The following is a 22,689-nucleotide window of genomic DNA, read 5'->3' on the forward strand; positions in this document are numbered from 1 at the left end:
GCTTTTGTACATGCAACAATTAAGCCGATAGAAGAATTGTAAGTGTCTCTAATTAAAAAAAAAGAAAAAAAGAAGAAGTTATATTTAGCTCCACAAAATATTTTACTTAGATCTATAGCCAATACCCCATACTTCTAAGTGTAGTCAACCAAATTCTCCATTTCCTAAGCCCAAGATGAAAAAGAGAGGGTGTGTGGCTAAGAAAAATCTCTTATTATTGTATTGTACTTGTTGTAATATATTTATTTAATCTTTTATGTGGATCTACCTTGTCATAATTCAAATCATTCCATTAAACACAAATAAGTCCAAAATAAATAATACATACAAATTATGCATTTTCCCATTCAATTAACCAGACACTAAATCTATTTAAAACTCTATTTAGGCCCATTACAATTATTATTATATGTTTCTTCTAGAACCAACATGCAAAAACTCAAGCTAGGAGTAAAAATTAGAGATTTAAATAAAAGTCAAATTTATGTAACTAAATATTTTATTTTTTAATTTAAATAAAATTTGCACTTAATCACTGTGTATGCAATTTTTTGTCAAAAACAATAGAATTTCAATTTTGCACATTCAAAAATACTCCTCCAAATGTTATTTAATATCTTACATATTAACAAATCTCTTCTTATTAATCCTTATACAAATATAGATTTATTTTTTTGATCCGTAATAGAGATAATTTTATTAATAATATATAAAAAGTATACATCGATTTCTAGGTCCTTCTTCACTGGACCGTCATTTCAAAAAAACATGGATATAAAACATTATGGCATCCATGAGCCTCTTTGTAGGCTAATTACATTCATTTTCATAACAAGAAAATAGCAGATTTAAAGCTTTCATCACAAAATTTAAAGCTTTCATTCATAAATTGTCCTTCGACTGTCATTCAACTAGGCTTTCACAACCATCTCCGGCATCCGACAAGCATCTCCTCCAGTTTGAGACTGTTTCACGCAGCTACATCAGTTTAGCTTCCCAAAACTTGCATGGACCTTGTGCTCGGGTTTTGCATCTTCACAAACAGACAGACCGCATCCAACCTCCTGCAGACTGTGACAACCATCTCAAAATCGGCTCCCCTTCACTTGAGCTTATCGTCACAAAACAACTTCAAAAAAGTAAACTTACTCCATCAAAACTTCCTCTTGCTCCTCACTGAGCATTTTCTTTTAGGGAAATTTCTTGGCACTTCCTTCCTCTGCAGCTCCTCCTTGAAATCCAGAATGGCGCATTTTAAAGCGTTCCACACCTGGCGCCTCTCATTCGTGTAGCCCTCCTAGTCTTTAAAACCTATTGGCCAATTTACGAAAGGCACAATTCCTTTTTTTATGCCCTCCTCTCCCAACTCATAACCTTCACTAAAATCGAATGCCCACCCTAGGTGAGCCCATTCTAGCAGGGATTCCACATTCAAAATTAAATCTTTATCAAAAAGCTCCCGCATCACCCACCCCACCACTTGCTCATGATCCCCAGTCTGTAACCCCCAAGCCATTACCATGGCTGCTATATCCACTTGAAGTTTCCATTTGTGTTTGGCATTTTGAAAAAGCGGCCCCAGCGTTTCTTGGATAGCTTGAATAACTGCTTCAGTTGGACATTTTACCATCTTTTTTATCTTGAAATCTGCAACATATCCGAACAATGCTTTTTGTTGTTTTAAGGTTCGGAAGGTGAAAGAAGGCTCCATCTTGCCTGCTCGCACCTTGAACTTCCCCTAAAACCATAAACAAAAAACTACCTACGCTTCACACTAATAGAAAAAACAACCAACTTGCCATCATTGATAATAAATACTCCCACAAACCTCTTTCCTCTTCTTAATGAAGAGTCCTTCGATCACACGAGTTTGAAAAACTCTTTCTTAAATTTTGGGATTTTCCATGATACTTAAAGATTTTTTTCTTTTCTTTTTTTAAAATTTCCCATCTTTATTGCGGACCTTCCCATCCTTTTTCTGGCCCATTAGTTGGTTAATAAATAGGTCTCTTCTTTTGGGCCTAAATTCATATTCTTCAATTTATTTGAATTTTGAATTATCAACTTTTCATCTTTTAGTGATAAAGCCCATTTAGACAAAAAAATTGCTGCTACATTCCCATCCCTTTTAATATGAGCAATCTTAAACTCTTCAAAATGACTCAATTCTTCTACTATTTGGTTAATAAAACCTTTAAGATGCCAAGTTGTTATCTGCATTTTTGTTATAGCTTGCACCACCAGAAGTGAATCGCCTTCCAAATGAAGTTTTTTAATGCCTTCTCTTCTAGCTAATCTGACAACTAATAAAGCTGCTTTGCATTCAACAGTATTATTTGTTCCTACAGGTAATTTTTTTGCAATTTTTAAAAGAACCAATCCTCTGCAATCTCTTATGATGACCCCAATTCCTGATGATCTCAAGTTGCCATTGGCTGCCCCATCAAAGTTTGCCTTCATCCATCCTTCATTTGGGACTGTCCATTCAACTCTCTTCTCATCCCTTCTTTTCTTTTTGGAAACTAAAGCTCCTGAAGGGGATTTGAATCTAATTCTTGGCCAAGAAGCCTGTAGCTTTCTATCTGCATTTGTATAGGGAATATTCATGGCTTGTCTATTTGTAGCTAAAGTGCTTACTAGCTCCTCAATAGCCAAAATGACCCGATTTAAACATCTCCTCAAAGGCTCTTTTACGCCTCTAAAAATTCTTCTGTTGCATTCCTTCTAGAGTTCCCATAAAATAATAGATGGAGAAACTATCCATATGCTTGAGAGTGTCGATTTTCCTTGCATTCTAGGCCAACTATCCATCACACCTTTAACACAATTGTCCCTTCAACCCTGCCAACCTAATTTGAGTTGCACTATGTCCTAGCATTTTTTTGCATAGTAACATTGAACTAGGAGATGATCAATGCTTTCCTCATTCTTTTCACACAGAGGACATCTAGATGGGCCATTGATTCCAATTCTATTTAATTGTTCTACAGTTAGAATTCTTCCTTTATATGCTAACCATGCAAAAGCTCCCGCTTTAGGGAGGTTTTCTTTGTTCCAGCACAAATCCTTAGAGTTGAAGGTAGCCTCACTTTTCTCTGCCATCATGACATAACCTAGCTTAACTGAGTAGTTTCCAAATATAGATCCACACCAGATTATTTTGTCCTATGTAGTGCTAATCACTATGTCTCTAAGCTTTAAAATATCCTGCATTCGTGAGCACTGTGCCTCTGTTAACTCCAAATCTGACACCTCTTTCCAACTCCAAAACTTTCCCATAGGACCATTTTTCTCTACCATGCAATCAACTACCTGATTACCCCATTTCCTTTTGAAATAGGCTTTAAGATCTACATTTTCCTACTCTAGACCCAAAACCTTATATCTATTCTAGGAGTCCTCCCAAAACTTAGCTTTTAAACCATTACCAATCTGCCATGAAATATGTTTCACTATAGTCTCCCTGCAAGAGAGCAAAAAATTCCAAATTGCTGATCCTTTGGGGGGGTCATGGATTGTTAAAATCCTATGAGTTTCTTCAGAGTCTAGGTATTTTCCTTTCAAAATTCTTACCCAGTATTGCATTGGATGCTCATATATGGACCAAACGAGTTTAGCTCCTAGAGCTGTATTCATCAATTCCCAATTTCTGATGCCAGCTCCTCCTTCCTCTTTTGGTTTACATATTTTATCCCACACTAAAAGGGGTATTTTATCACCATCATTTGAGCCATTCCAGAAAAAATCTCTCATTTTTTGTTCTACAATCCTAATAACCTTTTTGGGGATCCCCAAACACATCATTGAGAAAACAGGCATAACTGAGATGACCGTTTGAAGCATTAGAATTCTGCCCACTGAAGATAGCCATCTCCCCTTCCATCCTTCCATTTTTTTTGGCACTTTTCTATCAAGTTGTCCCAAAACTCAGATTTATTTCTACCTACAAAGAGAGGAATTCCTAGATATTTATTAGGCACCAAACTAGCTCTCATCTGCAATAGCTTGCATATCTTAACTTGCAAAACGTTTGGGGTATTAAAGAAGAAAATCGCTGATTTGTTCCAATTTATATACTGCCCTGAGACTCTGCCATATAATTCTAAAGTTTCCTTCATAACTCTAGCCTCTTCAAGATTTGCTATCCTTGCTAGAAAGGTGTCATCCACAAATTTATGGTGGGTTAAAGCCTCTACTGCCTCCGTTATTTTGATGCCTTTCCAAAACCTTAATGCTTTTTGCTTAAGAATGAGCCTTCTTAGAACTTGTGCCATAATAATGAATAAGAAGGGGGATAAAGGGTCACCTTGCCGTATGCCTTTTTCTTGTTCGAAGAAACCTTGAGGACTACCATTAACAAGCACCGAGAAGCGGGGTGTGAATAAACAACTCTCCACCCATTGTAGCCATTCTTGTGCAAACCCAAACTTTCTGAGAACACTAATAAGAAAACCTCTATCAACTTCATCATAGGCCCTTTTTATGTCTAGTTTCACCATCATATTCTGAGTTTTGGAAGTCCTTATAGAATGAACAATCTCATGTGCCACAACAACACCTTCAAATATGGATCTTCCCAGAAGGAAACCACTCTGTTCTTCTGAGATGATTGAACCCATAACAGTTTTCAGCTTGTTAGCCATTACTTTTGAAATAATTTTATATACAACGTTACACAAAGAAACCAGTCTGAAGTCCTCAAAGGTTGTTGGATTATCTATACAAATATAGATATTAATACAATAATACTTATTTATTTAATTAATTTTCTTAATATATATTTTTATTTTTTTAAAAACTCAAACTCTTTAACCAAAATGAAATTAAAATACTTATATCAAAGTTTTTTAACTCAAGAATCACTTTCATCCCCTTTTAATAAAAACAATATCTATATTATCATAATACTTCTAGTTAAATGTTTTAATTTTATGGTCACTAAAGCTTGCACTTTTGTTTGCAACAAGTTTCTCTTATTCTATGCGAACAAATACATAGCAACTACGGTAAAACCAAAAAGTGGAGAATTTTAAGTTCTTTGTTTTGTAACTAATAATTAACTTAGTTTAACAGGTACTCTCTACATATTTAAACTTTTGTGATTTTAAAACTGGCTATTATATGCCAATATTCATGCTTATTCAAACTAGGAATCCAAGAAAAACTTGATTCATGAATCGAACCCAATATGCGTATGTAGATTTCTAAGCTCCAAATCTAGAACAACCCAAAATTGATAGCACACTTTTGGTTTGTTGGCCTTGAGAAGACAACAGATACATGTGATTAGAATAAATCATCTTTGTCATTCTGCACACAATTTCTTTCTGAATATCCACAATCCTATTAAGTGGGCTTGGTAGAGATTCCTCTCACCCTACATATGCTCCCATACTACTCTTTTTCAATTTGGACCGCTGTCTAGTAATATATCATAGGTCTAAATTTGAAAGAAAACATGCTCACTACCCCTTCAATCTAGAAGCATAATGGTGTATTCAACATTCTACACCGATTCTTCAATCTGGAAGTGGTGACTGGCCTTTATCTATCAGTGACGTGACCCCCCTTAGAATAGTAGGGGCGGTGACCATTTATGGTTCATTTTAGGCCTAGGTGTTTGATAGGGGAGGATAGTGGTAGTTGTAGATAGTGGTCAATCCTTGAAATCAATCCTTCATGTTGAAACAGTTGATGTGGCTCTCCTCATCCAAGATCTCCAGGCACTTCGTGCTAGTGTGGAAGCAGGAAACCCAACTGCCCATTATCGTTCATGACACAATTTAGATGAAATGTAAGTTTGGCCTTTGTCGAGTTTACACACCACATACCACACCACATTCACAAGCACATAAGAGCTTTATTATATTTTTAAAGTTTGTATAGCTTTAAAAAAAAAGAATGGTAAAAATAAGTAACTTGCTAAAATAACATGGAGAAAGAAAGATAGGGAAAGCTTTATTATATTTTTTAAGTTTCTATAGATAAAAGAAAAGTAAAATAAGAATGGTAAAACTAACTTGCTAAAATAACATGGAGAAAGAAAGCCAGTGAGAGGTAACTTGCTAAATACTAAGTAGAAAAAAATTAGGATTTTTCATTGTCGGAAAACAAATTATAAAATCCAAAGCTGCCACATATAAGCCTATTAGTTTAATTATTTGAATTTCTTAATTTACTAAAAATATGAAACTTTAAGAAATAAAACAGTTTACAAAATCTTTAAACCTTATTAGTACAATTGAATTTCTTTTGCATCTAATGATTCCAATAATTAATTACATTACATTTAACGGCACTTCTAAATTCATAATTTTTTTTTTGTAATATAGCTAAAAAATCTTAATAGCCCCACTAAGCTTTCATAACCTTGAAGTAAGCTTAGGTTAAATAGTAAGTCTAGGGTTTAGGCACCGGATCTAAGGATTTTAGGGTTCGCTCTCGGCCTATAGATATCGATCAATATGACAGAAAGAGTTATGCCTTATCTAGGGTTTGTCTCGATATAGGCAGCGGAGAACGCAGCATTTTAACACTGGTATGGCGGAACTTAAATTTTTTTCAATTCTTGCTTCTATAGGTTTGTTTGTTGCTAGATTATATTTTTTCTTTCGGCTTAATCTATCGATTGGACTGAGCGTTCGTCTGCTTGATGTACGATCGCTAGATTGGCCGCCACTGAATCTGTGATTAGGTTACGCGGATCTATTTTTCTGAGACGTTTTCCTATTTATTTTTGTGGTAAATGGCAATATTTATAATTTGTTTGTGGGCATAGTGAGGAATAGATCATCTGAGAGATTTCCTTCATGAGGAAAGTATCCTCCTACTCATTCTGAATGCCCAATATTAGATCTTGTAATTACGATTAAATATTTTCTAGCATACAAATTTTTATGGTTTGAATCTGTATATTTTATTTTTAGTCTTTAAGAGTTTTAAGAATGAATTCGTTGTCTTTAGGATTCTTAAGAATTATTTCGTTGTCTTTAGGATTTCTAAGACAAAAACCTGCGGGCTCTTATAATATGATATCTAGTTTAGGAAGTAATGAGGAATTTTTTGAACTTTTTGGTACTTCTGTGAGTGTTGTAGCCTTATCTTGAAGTCCTTTCTTTGGAAGGCAGGGTTGTGAGGAAAGTACGACGAGATGTCGAAACGCGGTCGGGGAGGAAGTGCAGGAAATAAGTTTCGAATGTCACTGGGTCTTCCAGTGGCAGCCACCATAAACTGCGCGGATAATACAGGTGCCAAAAACCTCTATATCATCAGTGTGAAGGGAATAAAAGGGCGGCTAAATAGGCTTCCTGCAGCCTGTGTGGGTGACATGGTGATGGCCACCGTCAAGAAAGGTAAGCCTGATCTGCGTAAGAAGGTCATGCCGGCCGTCGTCGTTCGCCAGAGAAAGCCATGGAGGCGAAAGGACGGCGTTTACATGTACTTTGAAGACAATGCTGGAGTCATTGTGAATCCAAAAGGAGAAATGAAAGGCTCCGCTATCACAGGACCTATTGGCAAAGAGTGTGCTGATTTGTGGCCTAGGATTGCTAGTGCTGCAAATGCTATTGTATAGGAGTGATCTTTTGGGTTGTTAGATGTTTTGAGAAGAACAGTTGTATGACGGTATTAATGTGATGAAATTTTGAAATATTTTATATATTCTTAATTGTAAAAACAAGAAGGATTTGGATCTTTTTAATACTTTCCACCCAGCCAGGGTTGTTTAAGTATGGATCGCTCTCTCGTTGTTTCTGTATAGAGATTAATGCTGTGTTCTATTACCAAATTTCTCAATTTATTCCTGACGAAATAGATTGTTCATGTTTACAAGAGAAACTGCTAATGTTGTATGATTAATTTTTTATGAATAATTAAATCTGTTCAATGAGGTGGCTTATAAGATAGATTTGCAGAGAGGCACACCAATGCTTAAAAAATTTCACATATGGAGGCTGTTTTGTATTATTTTCTAGAAACCTACTCCAGGGTTTGGGTTTTACCCATTAAATAAAAAATATTTATAATGAGAAATATTTCAAAATGTTTTACCTTTCTTGTATTGAAAAAATGGGTAAAAATACACAAATAACGAGGGTAGCCAACAGACCGTTGTCAAAAATATAATCACTAGAACATTACTATCAGCCAGAGCTACACCAAATATCTATCTCAGGGAAAACCCTTACCAGGAAGTGCTCTCCACTTAAATCCGCAGTAGCACATTTGCAACTCCTGCGATGAGTCCCCAGTAAAAATCTGGACCATGGAAGGGGGGAGCGTGTTGATATATAGAAGTAGCAGGTATTAGGAATTTTGGGATTTCTTTTAATCCACATGAAGGTAGCTCAATACTCACATCCCACTTATGAAACAGGCCCGGTTTTATTGGTTTCCCTCAGCGATCCTTGAGAAGGTGAGTGATATTTAAGGGAAGTACCAATATTTAATTGATAAAGGGGATTTTCTACAGCAAGTCAAATAATGATATTGTTATTAGGATTCACTTTAGATTAAGAACAATATAATTGACAAGGAGATTTTCTACAGCAAGTCAAATTGTGATATTGCTATTAGGATAAAGTGTAGTTTTTTCATTCTAAACTCATTGAGCCATGTTTTATGATAAATGGTTTACACAAAACTCATCTCTCATTTATGGCTCTAATTTCAACTAATGAAATTTTTGCATCACCTTTGATGCTACGCACCTCAAACAACTAGAAACACTTTCCAATTGTCTCAATATCATAAGTTAAGGGATTAGGCAAATGAAAATATTTGCTTTCAAGGGTCGAAGCAACAGTTATTGTATTGGATTTTTCAAGACAATTTTTTTATCGTAAGACTCAATACTCACCCCACTTTATGCTAAAGGATTCCATTTGATTGATAAAGGAATCCCATATCTCAATATCTGTCATAAACAGAACTGAGAGCAGGAATTTATACCAAAGAAATGCGGGAATTTGGGAAGTTCGGATATCATTTGATCGATAAGCACATGACTCACATACGTGTAGACATAATTATAGTTTCCCGTATCAGCAAGATCATCCCGAGTAAGTTGTGCAGGCACAACCAAACTGTCTGTGACTCTACCCGCCTCAAAAAGGTATTCAATAAGGAACACAATAATGATAATAGTGAAATAAAATAAAAGATGTGGTAGTATAATTACGCTCAATTTAACTGGTATAGTTCTTATTTCTGGTTGCTGCCAGGTATCACCTGGAGGTGGTGCTAGCTGGAATGCAAACCCTAGCTGTACCCAGGTCAAGTGCAGAACCTTGATCTGGCTCTTATGTATTTTCCTTGTTTTGTGCTCTTTTTAATCAGAAAATTGTGATATATCCCAGTGAAGTGGCCACCAAGTTGGTCCTCATTCTTGGAGTGGTAAAATCTTGCATTTTATTGACAGATGGGCTAGCTACGAGGTTGTTTGCTGGGCATTCATATTTGTAGATTCATTATACTTGTGAGCATGCCTGAGGTTGTAGCACTGAATCCTACTCGAGAACTCAAGAAAATAATTAATGGTAGATGGGACTAGTTATCCTTTAGGAGCCTGGTAGTTCAGGAATTAAGGATATTATCACATTTGAGAGCGTACCAGGCCTCTTGCTTGCCACTAGAGTGTTGTTTCCAGCAACTACCCCACATCAGGTTCTTATTTGTAAGTGGAAGACACCAAGGACCCCCTCGCTAATCACTAGTTTGCTGTTCCCAGCAACTTCACAATATGCGGTCCTCATTTGAAGTACCACAAAGTGCCTCTACATGCACAGATCCAGGTTAGGACCCCAAATCAGTGCACGGCAGCCACCCCAAGTCTGATTTCATTAGATAGCTATTTTCAGTTGCTTGTTTTTGATGATCAGGTTTGAGGGTTTGTGATTTTGTATCAAACTTTGCCCTCCTTTGAAATATCCAGGAGCACATTTGCGCCCCAATTGATCAGTTACCAAATTAAAGCTAATATCTAGGAGGGATTTGATTTAGTCCATATGAAGCCCATTACTCACATATCTGTCATAAACATGCTTGAGTGGATTTGTCTCTCTGATTGCAGGGACGACTTTTCACTGGGCAGTTGCTGGAGACATAAATTTAAACATCATATCAAGGGACAAGACACCATCTCAATTTTGATCACGTTAGATATCTATTTTCAGTCTGCTTGTTTGGCGATCAGGTTTGAGGGTTTGTGGTTTTGTAATAAAATTTGCTCTCCTTTGAAATCTCCAGGAGCACATTTGCGTTCCTGTAAGGAGTTGCCAAGTTAATTCTGGGCCATGGAAAGGTGTGTTTATATCTAGGAGGGATTTGGTTAAGTCTATACGAAGCCTTTTCACTCGGCAGTTGCCATGCAGCCACAAATTTAGATATCATATCAAGGGGGCAGTGCACTCAGTTTTTTCTCCTAAAACATGCCCCCTTGGTATGATATCTAAATTTGTGGTTGCATTGCCGCTTCAGTTCAAGCAAAAAGTTAATTGGATCTTCCAAGTGATATTTTTTATTCTGCAAGACTCAGCTGTATGCAATGATCTCCTTTGGAGAGTTAAAGCAAAAAGTTAATTGGATCTTTCAAGTGATAATTTTTAAAATAAGATTCAACACACCTGGCTGTATGGTATCTCCTTTTAAGGGTTCAAGCAAAAAGTTAATTGGATCCTCCAAGTGGTAATTTTTTAAATAAGATTCAATACACCTGGCTGTATGGTAAACTTAAGAATCCAGTGAAGAATTGCCAATTCTAATCCTTAGGAATGGGCTACCCAGCCCTGTGATGAACTGCCTATTAAAATCTGGGCCATGAAGAGTAATATATATGCCTAAGACAAACGGGAATCAGGCATATTGGGATCATTTGATTGGTATGAAGCAAGCCCATGACAGACATAGCTGTCTTAAATAGCCTTGAGTGGATTAGTTTTCCTTATCAATCAATGAAGTCTCACCAAGCTGAGGCTCATCTTGAGGAAAGTGCCCAGGAACAACACAATTGTCTCCGACTCTTCCCACCTTAGAAGAATTTTAATTAATGAGAGCCATCTCATATTTATTCCGCTTGAACAGCTTGAATCATTTCCAATTGTTGGTGAATTTGCTGTCATGCAGCCCTACCTAGTCAGATCGGCCGGCAAAGAGGGATATGTTTTTATTAACAACACCAGTTTTATTCATAATAATTATAAAATAAAATCAAATATGCAATATTTAAGTTGCTTCCAAGTTAACTGATATATATATTTGGTTTGCTGGATGGGTATCATCTGGAGGTTTTTCAATGAAATTGGGAGTTTTCTGAAATGGTGCTAGGTGGGAATGCCAACGCCTAGGCCAGGCAGAAAACCTTGATCTGTTTCTCACTAAGTTTACTCATTTTGCTGCTTATTTGATCATAAAATTGTAATACACTCCCAGTAAAGTGTCAGCAGGTAGTCATTGGAATGGTGGGGTCATTTTTTACCTGCAATCTGGCCACTTGGTTGCTTGCCGAGCACTTGTACTGGCAGATTAATGGTTTTTTTGAGGTCTTAGGTTATAGCAAGGGACCTTTAATGGTTGTTTTGAGGTCTTAGGTTATAGCAAGGGACCTTTAATGGTTGTTTTGAGGTCTTAGGTTATAGCAAGGAACCTTTCAATTGCATCTTGCTAGGTTTGATCAGAAAATAGTGATATATCCCAGTGAAGTGTCGTCACCGGTTTGCCATTGGAATGGAAGAGTGATTTTTTTGCCTGGTGGCAGGCCACTTAGTTGCTTGCTGAACACTTGTACTGGCAGATTAATGGTAGTTTTGAGGTGGTCAGAGGTTATAGCAACTAACTGTTCAATTGCATCTTTGCTATTCTAGATCAGAAAATTGTCAAATATCCCAGTGAAGTGTCGCCAGGATGCAATTGGAAATGTGGAGTCCTGCAGTTTTTTGCCGGGCAGCTATCCACTAGGTCGCTTGCTGAGCACTCGTACTGGCAGATTAATGGTTGTTCTGAGAAGGTCGGAGGTTATAGCACCAAACCCTTCGATTACAACTTGCTAGGTTTGAATTGGGTGGTGAGATATGGAATCAAGGTGTTGTGTGTCTTGGGAAATTGTTTTGCAGGTCAAAGAAACATTCCTCATAGCACGAAGGTTGAAGTAATACAGGTCTGCTTTTTCCTTAATGCTTTCGATCGGTTTGGTAGAGAGGTCAAAGAGTGTCATGACAGTTTTTTTGGTAGACTTTGTCTTGAGGATGTCACATATGGTGTTTATCATAAGTAATGGTCAAGACAAGATCTAACGTTCCTGATATGTCATTGGCAAGTTTTCCATGATGATCATTTATTGAGATTTCACCATTTGTATTGATGAATATTAGACAATATGGATATATGCACGAAAAAGCCTATCCCAATGATCAAGACTTTGAATGGGCTAATTTGGGAACTGCAATCTCTAATAAGAAAGTTTTCATTGGGAACTGCAATTTCTAATAAATTACAATCCTATTTGGAAAACACGTACCAATCAAGCAGTGCAATTACAATCTTTTGAAAACAACATGGTATCAGAAGGATGCACAACTTGAAGAGCCTATATAAAGTTGAATTGTACATTTCCTTGAGGCTTCAAATTAACAATCGTACCTGAATGACATTCCACTCGAGGTGAAGGATTTTCTAGTAAGAAGCCAAAATAAGCCAATATTGCATATATTTATCATACCTATTTTAGTGCAGGACAGGTTAATCTCCGGAAAAAATGCACTAAAGACAAAACAAAGTCAAAACATGTTTTTTTTTCCAGATTGATGAAAAGTAGTGATTTTTTTCTGATTTTTTTGTTGTTTTTGACTACAAACTATTTAAACTATGTAGATCGTGAAGATCAAATGCTGAAATTTTTGGAAAAATTTACGATGTTTTTGATTTGTGAAAATTGATCAACTATAGAATTTGTAGGAAAGATAACCGCATCCTTTTAGTGCAGCATACATTTTTTTTTATTTTTTTAAAGGGGTAAACGCTTTTGACTTGGAGCTATGAACCAGTGAGGCTACAAACGGGGGACCTCATCCCCATGAGATTTGAACCTTGATGGCAAGAATAACAATGCAACAACTTATCTATCACAACATGCCACTATTGGCAGCATACATTCCTTTTAGTCCAGAATACATTCTTCAAATATATCCTAGTACTGTCAGTTTGTATTCAGAACTTTCTAACACAAACTGGAATTTTTGTCTTATCCTGGAAGCAAACACAATAAAACTGTCGTGGCTGATAACATGGTATGCAACCTGACACAGAATTAGGCCTGGAATTTGACGGTCGCCCCTGCCTGTCATGTGATTTTTTAATGAGAGAGATCCTTCTCGAGGTACCTGTTATCATTTTTTACACCCCGCCAAGATTCAAATTTCAAATGTTTACCCGCCAACGGCTAGTGTGCAACATTAATATTATTTTAAATACCCGATCAAACATTATAATATGTTTTGCGGCCCGCAAGTCTTCCATCGTCAGATCTAAAGAATATCTACGGTTGGCGCTATCTCGCCATGGGAAGTTGCACGATGGATACGTTAGCGACATAGCGCCCTTCCGCCGCGTGTCTGGTGGGTCCCAAGTGTGCCCCGTCAGATATCAGCGAGGATTCGTCAGACAGTTGGCACGTGGCCAGTTTCTATTGGCTATGCACTGAGAAGTCAGATCTATCTTGCTCGCCGTTAGATTAGTTCAGATCAACGATGGGCGCTATCTCGCTATGGAGAACTGCGAGAATTTTAACCATAGCGACATAGCACCTCAGTGACGCGTGGCATGTGGGTCCATTTTCGTCTTGTGGGCTGCAGGATGAACAGGTGTCTTGTCTTCTGTGGCAGTTGTCAGATGGGTCAAAATACGGTGGCTTTCTTTTCATTGGTCCATTCGGCCAGCTCGAGACGCAGTTGTACAATTTGTGGACCACCGTAGATCTAAGGCAGATCTATGGTAGGTGCTATCTCGCTATGGAGAACTGCAAGAATTTTAACCATAGCGACATAGCGCCCTTTTGCGACGTGGACTAGGGGGCCAGGTCTTGCCAAGGTATGTGTGCCAAGGATTGCCAGGTGTCATTCGAGTGTGGTGCAGTTGCCGAGATGGCGCTAGGTATGATGGGCCCGAGTAGGAACAAGCGTAGTATTACGACGAGTCTTCACGATCGTCAGATTTCAGGAAGATCGATGGTTGGCGTTATCGCGCTATTGAAAGTTGCACGCTATATACCATAGCGACATAGCGCCTCAGTGACACATGTCAGATGGGCTCGTGTTATCTCGTGAACCTCAAGGATGATGCCAGGTTGTGCTAGGTAGATACTAGGTGTGCTGACATCATTTCACGGGTCTAGAAGTTGAAGAGCAAAGCACAGAATACGACGAGTCTCCACGATCGTCAGATTAAGAAAGATCAACGATGGGCGCTATCTCGCTATGGAGAACTGCGAGAATTTTAACCATAGCGACATAGCGCCTTGGTGACACGTGTCTCGCAGGCTCGGTCAACGTTGACAGTTAACGGCTAGCAGTTAGTGTAACCGTCGGAGCTGGAGTTGGAGGAGTTGGCGCGGTTAGTGATGAAAGAGATGGTCAACTATGTAGGACTTTCGCGAGGTGGCAAAATAAAAAGAGGCTGTTGGTCCACGTGGTCCGTCCTGCTTACAGAAACAGGTTGACTCGCTGACTCTGCTGATTCACAACCCAGAAAATGAAGGTAATCGGTTTTGTTGCGCGATCTGATCTTCATGATCAATTCCAACTACCATGAAATGAATGCAGAACGAGAAGAACACTCCACCACCCATCTTTTGATCCATCTACCGGGTCAGAGCGCAGTTATGGCGCCATTTCTGTCTTCTCAGGGCCCTGTTCCAAATCATTGTGTCTGGATCCGCATCCAGATCAGATTTCCCATTGATTGTTCTCTGCAGAACTTAATGGTAGGTAGCTGCGAAGTCACTTCAGCTGGAAGAGATCTCAGTTATGCTTGAACTATAAAGGCAACTTTTGTAGATTTTATTGAGGTTGGACTTTTCTTTGGCTTTTCTCTGCCGTTGCTCTGCAATTCCAGTGTAAATTCCCCTGTGCCTCTGAACTGTATGATTCTTTATTTTATCTCCTTCAACCATTGGTATGAAAGTGCAAGAACTCTTTGCCTTCGCCATTGTTTTGTGAAAGTCTGTAATCTGCATAATTGTATCTCTGTTGGCTTGTGAATGGTATATAAGTGAATCTCTCTTTCCTTGTGACATTCATCTTGATCATCTTGATCTGCATGTAGTTATTTGATTAAAGCAAGTCTGAATGTGTATATCCTTAGTTTCATTCGGGTTCAATAGTGCATATATGGGCAGAGATTGGTCTGAACACTCTATTTTGGTGCATCGCCTCTTTAGATTTAGGCTAGGTAGATTTGTTTCATGCTCTCCTTCTCCCTTTTCCCCTCCAAGAGTAGTCAGGTGCACCCTGATAGTAAGAGGAAGCCTGCCTTCTCTGGAGACTCAACCTCACAGTTCAAGTCCCATAGCTTGGAGGTTGTTTCCATGTTTCACTAGGTTGTCCTCATGCATAGGCTCTGGACAAGGGTGCAAACCTAAGTGACAACAGTACCTATTTTCATAATCCCATAATTTTCATCATTGCATATTTATGTGAGTCTAAGAGGCATGAGGAAATGATTCGAGACTCTTGATCTACCTCATTTTAACTTCCATTTCCTCTCACTTTCACGATTTCAATTATAATTATACGTAGTCTACTTTTATTTTGTTTTTCTGACATGTAAATGAATGTCAATTTTTTTTCAAAATAGAAAATGTTTACATTGAAGATTGCTGCCACTGTAGAAAGCCTCTCGGCTTAACAAGAAATCAGTTGAACGATATAACAAAATGTACAAAATCTGAAAGAATTCTCTGGTCATCAAGGGAATTCATCAAGGGAATTCTGAGAAGTAAACAAAAATAGAGCAATAGGCATCAACAAGATACTTAAAAAAAAAAAAAAACACCTAGATGAATTTATTTAGGTCAGAGCATTTGTCTGTGACTATCTCCAGACTCTAGCTATATTCTCCTCCCTCCTATACCCATTGGAGATATTTTTCCTACAAAAAAACAAGGGGGAAAAGAATCCTAATTACGTGGAGGTGACCAAGACACGAACCGAATGAATAGGAATGACGCGGAGTACATCGCTGCCACCGTGACAAGATGAAGGGAATAAATAAGATATACATTAAACGAAGGGTGTTTAGGTTTCAAACTATAAACACCACCACATTACGGACAACAATATGCGTATCACATTTACCTACTGCGTGACAGGGAAAGGAGGAGTCAGTGATTTTTTCTCTGGTGACTGGGTTGCATGGTATGTGATCCATTTTTTGAGATGTCACTGTGCGATGTTAGGGCGCGATATGAAACATGAAATAAGGATGGATTACAAGGCACAAAGGGAAATCTTACGTGGCAAAGGGGATATTCGTACACAATGGGGGTATATAGTGGAAATCATAACATCTTTACTTGGCATCCATGTATGTATAAATATATTACAATAGTGTTTATTTTTTAATGAATATATTATATTGTTTTGATTAAGAACATTAATAATTAATAAGATTATAATAGGAATTTATAATTACATTGAAGGCATCTTTTTTCTGAGGTCTCAAAACATCATTTTGAAAATGATTGAAGTAATCTCAATCGTTAATTTCAAAACATGAAAATAGGCATGTTAAATATGCAACTCGTGACAAGTGTAGTGTTTTGAAATATTTTATTACATTTGTTGTTGAGTAATATTAAGAATAGGAAAGTCCAATTTGAAATTCTTTTCTCACTGCATGACAAGTGTAGTCCTGGAAGTCCTTTCCATTTTTTTTTTTTTTGGTATGGTACGTGTTTGATCTGCATCTCTTATAGTCTATAAAGGTATTTGGAAAGTTGTGTGCTTTGAAAATTGTTTGTGCTTTGAAATATGATTGGTTTTTTGGTTTCGGATTTTAGTTAAGTTGAAATCTGTTTTTAATATACTTATATTTATATATGCTCGGCTCATTCGATAGTGAGTTTGGTTTTGCATCCTTATATCTGCTTTGTAGATTATATTTTATCAGTCTCTTATCCTATGTACATTATTGGGTGCTATGCTCCGCTGAATTGAGTCTCTTTTATTACATTTATTATTTAGCTGTACAACCTCTGGTTTGTGATGAAGTTGAGAGAATTGGCAAGGGTAATAATGCGATGAGATTGTGGAAGCAGAGGCAGAGGTGGATTTGAGATCGAGAATGACAATGAGAACATTGAGAATGATGTACAAGCAAGGGCAAAATGACAAGGAGGAGATGCTTTGCATCCACCTGCTCGCCTCTAACACAAACTCTGCGCTCTGAATATTGGCCAACCAATACTACAGAGGTGAACCGAACAATCAACGTACTAATCATCCCTAACACGACCTTCAGCCATGGCCATTTTCTGCTCGATTCTTCTCCCAATCCAGCCAGTGAGCAGAAAAAATCCTCTCGCTTCTCAAACATAATCCACTCTGGATTTATAAAAAAAAAACACTGTGACAGTATTTTATGTATATTGAAAAATGAGTTGAAAATTGGATTAATTTTTCCCATTCATTCCAAGGAGTGAATAAGCATGTGTTTTAGTTTGATTAAAATGAATTATGGAAGATTTGTGTGTGTATGTAAGGGGGTGTGTGAGTGTGTAGATTGAATTTAGATTTGTGGAAGTGATTATTGTATAATCAATTATTAATTATAAAATTAAATATGATGTTGAGGGATTTGGGTCTAAAAATAACAATAATGAATAAGTTAATGTTGTATTCAAGTTCTTATCTTGGGCTAGCAAGAAGTATCATTTGTCTATAGCTTGTCTCAAAACAATGAATCAATTTTGCACTAGGTTGATCTTGCATATCTAGCTATAGTGGATGATCTAGATATTGTAAGTGGCTCTTCAATTCTATCTAGGTAAATAAATATTTTGGTAAGTTTACCCTTCATATATTCTAGTGATTTGTTAATTCAAACCTATGTAGAACCTATGGTAGCTAAGTATACAATTTAATCTTGTATACATTATTGATATATTAGTTGTTAATAAATTTTTAAATATTATTAGCCTAATTGAAAATGATAAGATGTGGTCTATGGGGAGCAACGTTAATGATCAAAGATATCTTTAAAATTTGCCAATATTACCAATGATGTAATACATGTCCTGTGTTTATCTTCCCTAGCTAAGAGGGAGTGTTGATGTTTTGGCATCTGTGGTGGCTTTAGTGTAATTATATTAATGAATAGACATGTCTCTTCTCTTGGTTTATTCCTCATACAAATACAAGAAGATGCTGCTATTTGGAAAACACATACCAATCAGGTAGTGCAATTACATTTGCAACAATCCTCTAAAAACAACTGAAATCATGGAAAAGAAGGCCGTTGAGCCATTAAAAGTTTTAGGCCTTACATAATAGACGCTAGAATAATAACTTATGGACTACATGCAACATTGAAAGGGATTTTTGTGTAACAAAAGTTACTAAAATATTTCTCCTAATCCTAATTGATCAAGAGGAACTTTAATATAATAAAATAAATAAAATAGATATGAACATGAGAGTACATAAGAACAATCTACACGAATCAGATTTTTACGTTAAAAACCCAAGATGAGAAAATCATAGAGAACACTAATATTTAATTACGAAACATTGATTAATGTAATTTTTGCAAAGGGTGGTTCATTGGTAAGTAGATGGGTGTAGGCGGGTTTACTCAATAGAAAAAGAATTAACTCTCGAGAGAAGAGTAATGAAAGAATATAACATTGAAATAATTGTCACCAACTAGAATATTGAGAAAACCTTACAGTTTGTTGCCTTTGGTCACACACTTTTGCATGCTTAACAATGTCAAGGTTTTTCCTTTTAGGTTCACATTCTTCCACACACATGGACATTGAACACAATCATCTTTTCCTTGCAACATTCCATTCCTTCATAATCTAAGTTGACTAAACACAATTTGAATTAGGTCACCACATAATATTCTCGTAGTAGAAAGGAATGAAACGTACAACACATAAACTCCTTGCAAACAAAAGAATGTTACCCATATACCATAATATTTGGAGCCAGAAAAGGAATTTACATGTTGCAATGCATACTATTTTTGCAAGCACATTACACAATTTTTAGATTTGACAAGACCCAAAAGAGTGAACCTCATTATGTTACAATATGAATGGGATCATGATAAACACAATCGAAGATATATCATTACAATAAATGTGCACTAATCCAAATCACCAAAGTGTCAAAATAGAACCTCATTCAATTAACCAAGGCATGTTGACATCAATGAAAACCATTAACAACAACATTACATTCACAACAATATCTCCATTTGTCATTGATGGTAACATTCAACAACGACAAAGTAAACAACTCAATATTAGTATCAATGCGTCTTTTCTCTCCCTATTTGACATCAAAGATAGAGAGAAAAACTCCCTTTGACAAGCTTATCCTGCTTCCCCTAAGAGGAAGCCACCAAACATTAATCTAGAAAAAAATGATCATATATTGGCCCTTCTCCTAATTTAGGTCTAGACTATGGGGTACATTGGTTGAGGGTGGTGCTATATCTTCTTTCAACCTCCCACCTTTATGAATTCCACTCTAACTCATGAGTATACCTCTTCTATGGTGTGCTTTATTGATAGGGATGTTCCTTCATCACTATTTCAGATGAACCTCTAGATGATAATGTTGACTCTTCTCTTCCCCATGAAAAAGATAATATAATGATTAATACTTTTTCTTTGCAACATGTGAAGCTTGATGTTTCTTCTTCTCCCAATACATACCCTCCACTTAGGGATATTTTAGAGCAAGAGGAATACATTATCAACTACCCTTGACTAATGCACACCCTGCTACATATTATGGTAGATTACAAAGAGGCATAACTTCCAACATCTGATACAGATACTTTGCAATACCTTTGCATATTAGTTTTGAGAAGATATTTTGTAATGCCCACCCGTAGTTTTCTTTTTGGTTCTAATTGCCAAACTCTTTTAGGCCTATTTCATGCATTTGTTAGTTTTAGAGATTTGATTTATAGTTATATGATATTATTTCATGACTTGGATTATAGATATATTAGTGATGATTACTTAGTTGAGTATTTTTCACGTGTTATTTAATGATTATGATTGCTTGCACATTAATGATGTTTCAAATGATTTGTAGTTAACAAGTGTATTTTTTTTATAACAATGTCAGATGATGTATTTAATGTTAGTTATTTTATATTCATAGTGATGCATTGTTATATCTGAGCATTCGATAATTGTACTTGTGGTCTATTATGATACTTACCCTATACTTGCATGTGTATGGTGTGCTTGTCTATTTTACTTTTATGTTTGACAGGTCTAATGTGGTTAAGGGAGGGAGTCGTAGTCATCTGCTAGTCGGGTTCTACATGATGCACCACTCCCTACCATTGTCTGTTTAGTTTATATATATATATATATATATATATGCACATGCACATGTTCATCTTTTATGTAGGATGCAAGTACTGGGCATTGACTTCCTTGAATTGCCAGGATGAGGGGTGCTCTATCACAATAACTCAATGGTAAGAATGAGAAGATAATGATTAGGTCCAATCCCAACCGTAGCTTAAATACATGTCCTGCAAGGGGGACTTGTAACTGACTGTCTACCATTTTTAAACCCTTGAGTCTTTTTGTGCGTATGTGGTTTAATGCTCACTTTGGTTGGTTTTCCTCATGCATTTCATGTGATTTGACTTTGTGATTTGTTTGGTAGAATGCTTATTATGATTTTTGGATTAGTTATTGATTTTGGAATCATTAAGTGTTATTTAATTAGAGGGGGAAAAATATTAAATAAGACAATATTTAATTGTAGGAATAATTTGAATATTTGGCTAAATTAAGAGATTCAACTTAAAGTCCTAATTTAGAAAATTAAAATAAAAGAATTAAACATTAAACATTAAACATTATATATTGTTAGTGTGATTATTTAATTAATATGGATTTAAATTGGGTTGCATTTAAATAATGCACTTTAGTTATGTTTATTGATTAAATAATTGTTAGTTTTGAAAGATGTTGCAAATGTGTTGGTATCGCCTTTTATGGTATGTGTGTTCCAAAAGACAACTCTTTCTCATCTTTATATTAGGCATAAGTTATGAGGAGACATGTCCCTTCAATGGATGTGTCTATTTGTTAATTTGATAATTTATATAATAATGAATTATATATATATATATATATATATATATATATATGGTGCAAGGAGAGTTGAACAACTAGGGCCAAAGGCACACCTAACTATCCAACCGCCTCACTGAGTACACACAATGAAAAAAAACACAGAGAACAACACTAAGGAGAGATAATAAGATAAGATAATATTATTAATGTCCAACAAAAGATCACAATGAGGGTCTATGGGACTAGAAGCTTACATCAAGAAAATAGCAGACAAATGGAGCACCAAACGGTGAATGCAAAAGAACAAGCACGACAGAAGAAGAAGAAAGTAGGAGACATCATGGAAAAGATTAGGTATCTGTCCTTGTAGGGAAAAAGTCCAACAATGACTGATTAGTGTGGCTACCAGAGGCCTTGTGATAAAGTTGAGTGCTACGAGAGGAGTGTCGCTAGCATAGAGGTCCCCTGTAGGGTCTCACAGATTTGGAATGACCCATATTAGGGAAACTGTCACACCCCAAACTAGAGTTAAGGGCAAGAAGAAGGTCATAATAAGCTGTGTCTGGGCCTAACTCCTGAGAAATGAAAGCTGCAAAGTTTGATCACGAAGCTACAAGGACTCACAGAGGTAGAATGCAATGCAATGTTGATTGGTGTACTTAAAAAAATCTGAGAGGGATCTGCAATCTCTAAATAGATAGTAAAATCTCCCTCTAATCTCGTAGTATATGGGGCATCTAAAAAGAAAATGAGTCTCAAATTCTGCCTCAGCTAAAGTACAAAGTGTGCACACTAAATCCTCTATAGCAATATGGTGATCGATCTAGATCCGGAGCCTGTGCGAGCCCACCCTAAAGGAGCCAAGGGAGATACGTAGGGCGTGTGTCCAGTATCTGAGAGAACAACAGTTTATTGATTCATCAAGTTATCAGCATACATGTCCAGCTATAAGGCCTTTTGGGTTACAACCAAATACAAAATATAACTTCAAATTTGCAACAACTACTCTGGACTATCTAAGTCCTTCTTCCTCCTAAATTCTCTCTTTTCATTCTGCCCTAGACTAAACCAAATACCTCTACTTATACTTGCCAAAATGACTTACAAAAGATTCTAGAACATTACATAAAGAAAGGTGAACCTCAAAATGGTTAACACTCATCCCTAGACAAGATCTTATCATTAAATTCATGATCTAAACTAAATACAAGAGTCAGCTCCAACTAAGAACCAAAACATAGACAAACTTGATTAGAGAAGGACTCGAGCATTAGCAACAAAAGGTTCACTTGACACATGAAGGATCACTCAATCATCACATAACAACTCGGCTCACATTGTAGGACTCGGTCAACACTGAAAAG

The 22,689-nt window shown here is 36.6% G+C and overlaps 1 protein-coding gene and 1 non-coding gene across 4 annotated transcripts; both read left to right on the forward strand.

The window, feature by feature from the left end:
- Window positions 1-6,363: 6,363 nt before the first annotated feature.
- LOC149553886 (large ribosomal subunit protein uL14) lies at window positions 6,364-7,730 on the forward strand. 3 transcript variants are annotated; one of them, XM_089789233.1, is made up of 2 exons: window positions 6,364-6,538; window positions 7,124-7,730. In XM_089789233.1, exon 2 carries the CDS (start codon window positions 7,151-7,153, stop codon window positions 7,571-7,573), a length of 423 nt encoding a protein of 140 aa, XP_089645359.1. In that variant the 5' UTR covers window positions 6,364-6,538; window positions 7,124-7,150; the 3' UTR covers window positions 7,574-7,730. The 3 variants fall into 3 exon arrangements, with proteins under 3 accessions (XP_089645359.1, XP_089645358.1, XP_089645360.1); XM_089789232.1 differs by having other exon boundaries at window positions 6,367-6,538; window positions 7,128-7,730; XM_089789234.1 differs by lacking the exon at window positions 6,364-6,538 and adding an exon at window positions 6,563-6,694 and having other exon boundaries at window positions 7,128-7,730.
- Window positions 6,770-6,839, forward strand: LOC149553887 (small nucleolar RNA Z105). Its single transcript, XR_016353503.1, has one exon. It is a non-coding gene; the product is annotated as a small nucleolar RNA Z105 (small nucleolar RNA).
- Window positions 7,731-22,689: the final 14,959 nt, after the last annotated feature.

The sequence above is a fragment of the Cupressus sempervirens genome, chromosome 6 (assembly GCF_028749045.1).
Source record: "Cupressus sempervirens isolate cs-2001-9-10 chromosome 6, ASM2874904v1, whole genome shotgun sequence".
Lineage (NCBI taxonomy): Eukaryota > Viridiplantae > Streptophyta > Pinopsida > Cupressales > Cupressaceae > Cupressus > Cupressus sempervirens.

Excerpts from the sequence above, each read along its gene's own strand:
- LOC149553886 (XM_089789233.1), top strand. The coding sequence starts at position 7,151 with ATGTCGAAACGCGGTCGGGGAGGAAGTGCAGGAAATAAGTTTCGAATG.